We start from the raw sequence: 6,214 nt of genomic DNA, 5'->3' as shown, positions 1-6,214 counted from the left end.
AGGACCTCTTCAGCCTGGATCGGATGAAGACTTCTGCCCCTCTGGATGTCCACTTGTGCCCAGCTGGGGGAAGACGTCTCAAGGTAGGGTGATCTTCAAGGGGTTAGTGTTAGTTTTTTTTAAGGGGGGATTGGGTGGGTTTTAGAGTAGGGTTGGGTGTGTGGGTGGTGGGTTGTAATGTTGGGGGTGGGGTATTGTCTTTTTTTTCAGGTAAAAGAGCTGATTACGACATTGTTTGTGCCAGATTGGGGCGGTGGGTGAAGGTGCCACCAGACTATTAACACGGGTTAGGTAGATGCCGGAACTAGGTGCTGAAGCCCAGCGGGGCCAACGTTATTCGTCTGCGATTGGTCATCTCTGTTAGCGGATTCTGAACCTTCTCTGCCTGCCTTACCGATCCTCTGCTGCCTGCCATGTCCTCAGACTGACCTCTTCTTTGACTGCCAGATCTGGTTCGAGCTTTTGGATTGTGTTTCTCAAGTCTCTTCTATCTTTTTAGGACCTTCCTTTTGGCCTCTACTTATGCTCAACCCGCTTGCTATCATTGATCTTCACCACCTGTACCTAACAAGCAGATGAAGACATTGTTTGAAGAGATAAAAGCATCAGTAAAAAATAACTCTGATCACGACCGCTCATTTTGGAGGCCAGTTCTCCCTTGGGGTGGTGTTTTTACCATCAAGGCTGGGCGTAAAGCAGTGTCCTGCACACCTCTTTATGTTGAAATAACTCTGAAAAACACTTGCACTATAGATGGATTTTTAATGCTATTGTATGTCATCCTGCGAGAAAATGATACTTTTCCCAGGGAGCTCACTCATTACCTTGGCCGAGAGTTTGTGGAGTGCTTTCTTCACCTCATGGACACCTACAGTTTTACATCTGTTAAACTGCTTTGGATCTGGGACAAGATGGCAAAACGCCAGTACAAATCTAGAATTCATAAGGCATCCTTAGAAATTGACTTGTTTGGAAATGAGCATGAGAACTTTACTAGAAATCTAGAGCATCTTATGGCTACCATACAAGAAAGCTACTGTTCAAACTCAAGATGCCCAATGCGCATGCAAGAAAGCCAGATGCAAACAATTCTCATAAATCCTCCTCATGATATCCCACATGGGGACCTGATTCAGATGGCTGTAGATGATCTCTTCTGTTCCAAAATTGAGCTGTGTGAAGAGTATGGGTGTGGTTGTTTAAGAGAATTTCCCCCCAGGGTTTTTTGTCATGGAGCTCCCCCTTTCGTTATATTAAATATGGAACAGTGGAGATCTGAAGATCTGGCCTATGTCCCATATCACTTGGACTTATCTGATCATAAATACCTATTGGAAGGTGCCACATTGTTCAACAGGGAGGAGCATCATTACTCTGCAGCGTTCCAGATTGATGGCTATTGGATGCATTATGATGGGCTTCGTAATGTCAACTTAATCTTATTAAACAAACCGCCAGAGCTACTACTTCTGTCATCCTTGGTTTACATAAGGGCTACAGAGAAATAATTGGCTTTTATACATTCACAAAATGTAAAAAAAATGTAGTCCCAATCCCTGGGTATTAGTGCTTCTTGCATATATTCACTTGGCATCCAAGATAAAAGTTTGGACTACAATAGTTCTATTTGATGTACAAAGCTTTATTTTTTGGCTAAAAATGTATATAAAATCAGGGGAGACAATAACTATGCAATTTGTATTTCTTCATACTTACATTTAATATGAAAATCAAGGTGAAATTGTTTTTCTTTGTATTGTTATGCAGGTTTTTGAATATAAAAATTCAACAATTGTTTCCAGTAAAAAAAAAAAAAAAAAAAAAAAAAAAAAAAAAAAAAAGAGCTGATTACTTTGAGGGCTATTTGTAATTTAGTATAGGGTAGGGAATTTTATTATTTTGGGGAGCTTTTTTATTTTATTAGGGGGATTAGATTAGGTGTAATTAGTTTAAAATTCTTGTAATTCTTTTTTTTCTGTAATTTAGTGTTTTTTTTCGTAATTTAGTTTATTTAATTTAATTTTAATTAATTGTAGGTAGTTTAGGTAATTAGTTTGATTATAGTGTAGTGTTAGGTGTAATTGTAACTTAGGTTAGGGTTTATTTTACAGGTACTTTTGTACTTATTTTAGCTAGGTAGTTATTAAATAGTTAATAACTATTTAATAACTATTGTACCTAGTTAAAATAAATACAAAAATGCCTGTAAAATAAATATAAATCCTAAACTAGCTACAATGTAACTATTAGTTATATTGTAGCTAGCTTAGGGTTTATTTTATCGGTAAGTATTTAGTTTTAAATAGGATTAATTTATTTAATTATGGTATATTTATTTTGTTTAATTTAAATTATATTTAAGTTAGGGGGGTGTTAGGGTTAGACTTAGGTTTAGGGGTTAATAAATTTATAATAGTGGCAGCAACGTTGGCGGCGGCAGATTCGGGGTTAATAAATTTAATATAGTTGCAGTGATGTTGGGGGGGCATATTAGGGGTTAATAATATAATGTAGGTGTCGGCGATAGCGGGGGCGGCAGATTATGGGTTAATAAGTGTAAGATTAGGGGTGTTTAGACTCGGGGTTCATTAGGTGCAGACATAAAATTCCTTTCCCCCTAGGAAACAATGGGGCTGCATTAGGAGCTGAACGCTGCTTTTTTGCAGGTGTTAGGGTTTTTTTCAGCCAGCTCAGCCCCATTGTTTCCTCAGCTCACCGCTGACTTAAGCAACGCTGGTATTGAGGTAAGATGTGGAGCTAAATTTTGCTCAACGCTCACCTTTTTGCGGCTAGCACCAGGTTTAAAAAAACCTGTAATACCAGCGTTGTCTTAAGTGAGCGGTGGGAAAAAAAGGCTCGTTAGCAATGCACCCCTGTTACCGCAAAACTCGTAATCTCGGTGTATGCCTTTTCACAGAGAAAAAATATCCTGTAGCATATAAGTCTGACCCTGCCCAATGACAGTCCAGCGCCGAAATACCAGGCAATTCTTCTCTGAACAAGAGAAACAACAACCCCAGACGATCATTTCGGCCTTCTGTGGGCCTCGTCAGTGAGGTCATATATACACAGGAAATGTCAGCAAATTACATATATACTCCTAGATTATGAGTTTTGCACTAAACAGGGTGCAAAATTAACGCCCAAAAAGTTGCGTTATTTCTCTCTCCATAGCGCTGTCATTACAAGTCACTGAAAAGCCTCTTAAGCGTGCGATATGGTGGCGTTAAGCTCCATACCGCACAAAAGCCAAGGGCTGAGTTTACAAGCTCGTGCACACTTTCCCCCATAGACATCAATGGGGAGAGAAAGTTAGAAAAAAACACTAACACCTGCGATCAAGGAATGGAGATCACCGTAACACAACCCCATTGATCTCTATAGGGAAAAAAGTTACGTTTAAACCTCAGACCCTAACATAAACCCCAAGTCTAAACATCCCTAATCTGCCGCCCTCGACATCACCAACACGATAATAACGTTATTAACCCCTATTCCGCCGCTCCCAACATCACCAACACTATAATAACGTTATTAACTCCTATTCCGCCGCTCCCCGACATCGCCAACACTATAATAAAGTTATTAACCCCAAAACCTCCGGTTTCCCACATCGCCGCCACTAAATTAACTTATTACCCCTAAACCTTCGCCTCCCAGAATGCAACTAAATAAATCTAATAAACCCTAAACCGCCGGCCCCCCACATTGAAAAACACTAAATTAAACTAGTAACCCCTAAACCCAACACCCCCTAACTTTAAATTAAAATACAACTATCTTTAAATAAATAAAAACTTACCTGTGAAATAAAAATAAACCTGACATTAAACTATAAATTAACCTAATATTGTAATAAAATAAAAAACTACCAATTATAAAATCGAAATTACAAATTTGAAAAAATCTAACACTATGAGAAAAATAAAAAAAATCTAAAATTACAAAAAAATATTCACTAAATTACAAAAAATAAAACACACTAAGCTTGCAAAAAATAACAAAATTATCAAAAATAAAAATAATTACACCTAATCTAATAGCCCTATAAAAATACAAAAGCCCCCAAAATAAAAAACATCCCCTAGCCTACAATAAACTACCAATAGCCATTAAATGGGCCTTTTGTAGGGCATTACCCTAAGTTAAACAGCTCTTTTACCTGTAAAAAAATACAAAGTCCCCCCCAACAGTAAAAACCCACCACCCAACCAACCTTCCAAAATAAAAAAAACCTAACTCTAAACAAATCCTAAGCTACCCATTGCCCCATAAGGGGCATTTGCATGAGGATTGCCCTTAAAAGGGCATTCCGCTCTTTTTCATTTAGCTCTTTTTCAAATTGCCCAAACCCTAATCTGGAAAAAAAACACCCCAAAAAATAAAAAAAAATACCTAACAATAACCCCAGAATATCTTCTCATGGTTCCTGAAGTCCGGACATCCATGTCCATCCAGGCGGCGAGATGTCTTCATCCAGGTGGCGACATCTTCATCCATCATGTGGGCGTCTTCTATCTTCATCCCCGCGGCACGGAGTGGAGCGGCGAAGACATCCAGTGCGGAGCATCCTCTTCATAAGGTCCCCGCCGTACACTGAAGCTTCAATGCAAGGTAGCCATTTCAAAATGACATACCTTGCATTCCTATTGGCTGATTTGATTCTTAAAATTCAAATCAGCCAATAGGATGAGAGCTACTGAAATCCTGTTTGCTGTTCAAATCAGCCAATAGGATTTCAGTAGCTCTCATCCTATTGGCTGTTTTGAACAACCAATAGGATTTCAAAAGCTCTCTTCCTATTGGCTGATTTGAATTTGAAGAATCAAATCAGCCAATAGGAATGCAAGGTATGCCATTATTAAATGGCTACCTTGCATATAAGCTTCAGTGTATGGCGGGGACCGTATGAAGAGGACGCTCCACGCTGGATGTCTTCTCTGCTCCACTCCGCACTGCTCCACGCCATCGGGATGAAGATAGAAGATGCCCCCATGATGGATGAAGATATCACCGCCTGGATGAAGACTTTTCACCGTCTGGATGGAGATGGATGTCCGGACTTAAGGAACCATGAGTAGACATTCTGGGGTTAGTGTTAGGTATTTTTTTATTTTTTGGGGTGGTTTTTTTTTCAGATTAGGGTTTGGGCAATTTGAAAAAGAACTAAATGCCCTTTTAAGGGCAATAAAAAGGAGCTGAATGCCCTTTTAAAGGCAATGCCCTTAAAAATGCCCCTTTAGGGGCAATGGGTAGCTTAGTTTTTTTTTAGAGTTAGGTGTTTTTATTTTGGGGGGTTGGTTGGGTGGTGGGTTTTACTGTTGGGGGGACTTTGTATTTTTTTACAGGTAAAAGAGCTGTTTAACTTTGGGCAATGCCCTACAAACGGCCCTTTTAATGACTATTGGTAGTTTATTGTATGCTAGGGGGTGTTTTTGTTTTGGGGGGCATTTTTATTGGGCTATTAGATTAGGTATTATTGTTTTTATTTTTGATAATTTTGTTTATTATTTTTTGTAAGCTCAGTTTTTTTATTTTTTGTAATTTAGTGTTTATTTTTTGTAATTTTAGATTTTTAAATTTTTCTCGTAGTGTTAGGTTTTTTAAAATATGTCATTTAGATTTTTTTAATTGGTAGTATGATTCAGTGTATGGCAGCGACCGTATGAAGAGGATGCTCCACGCTGGATGTCTTCAGGATGGACCCGCTCCGCGCCGCCGGGATTAAGATAGAAGATGCCACCGGGATAAAGATTGAAGAGGCTGCCTGGATGAAGATTGTCGCCGCTTGGATGATGACTTCGCTGCCGGGATGAAGATTGAAGAGGCTGCCTGGATGAAGACTTCTCGCCACCTGGATGAGGACTTCGCCACCTGGATGAAGATAGAAGAGGCCGTCTGGATGAAGACTTCTCGCCGCCTGGATGAAGATCGTTCAAGCGGGACTTCAAAAACTTTAAGTGGATCTTCGGGGGTTAGTGATAGGTTTTTTTTTTAAGGTTTTTTTGGGTGGGTTTTTTTTTTAGTTTAAGGTTTGGGCTTGTAAAAGAGCTGGATGCCCTTTTAAGGGCAATGCCCATTCAAATGCCCTTTTCAGGGCAATGGGTAGCTTTGGTTTTTTTAAGAGTTTTTTATTTTAGGGGGTTGGTTGGGTGGTGGGTTTTACTGTGGGGGGGTCTTTGTATTTTTTTACAGGTAAAAGAGCTGTTTAACT

General features: G+C 39.3%; 1 protein-coding gene across 1 annotated transcript; it reads left to right on the top strand.

Moving 5' to 3' along the window:
* The first annotated feature begins 234 nt into the window (after positions 1 to 234).
* Positions 235 to 1,794, top strand: LOC128648261 (uncharacterized protein C14orf28 homolog). The gene has a single exon (XM_053700888.1). It carries the CDS (start codon positions 576 to 578, stop codon positions 1,506 to 1,508), a length of 933 nt encoding a protein of 310 aa, XP_053556863.1. The 5' UTR covers positions 235 to 575; the 3' UTR covers positions 1,509 to 1,794.
* The last annotated feature ends 4,420 nt before the right edge of the window (positions 1,795 to 6,214 follow it).

The sequence above is a fragment of the Bombina bombina genome, chromosome 2, assembly GCF_027579735.1.
Source record: "Bombina bombina isolate aBomBom1 chromosome 2, aBomBom1.pri, whole genome shotgun sequence".
Lineage (NCBI taxonomy): Eukaryota > Metazoa > Chordata > Amphibia > Anura > Bombinatoridae > Bombina > Bombina bombina.
Note: the sequence above shows the minus strand (reverse complement) of the source record. Positions and strands in the feature narration are given on the sequence as shown.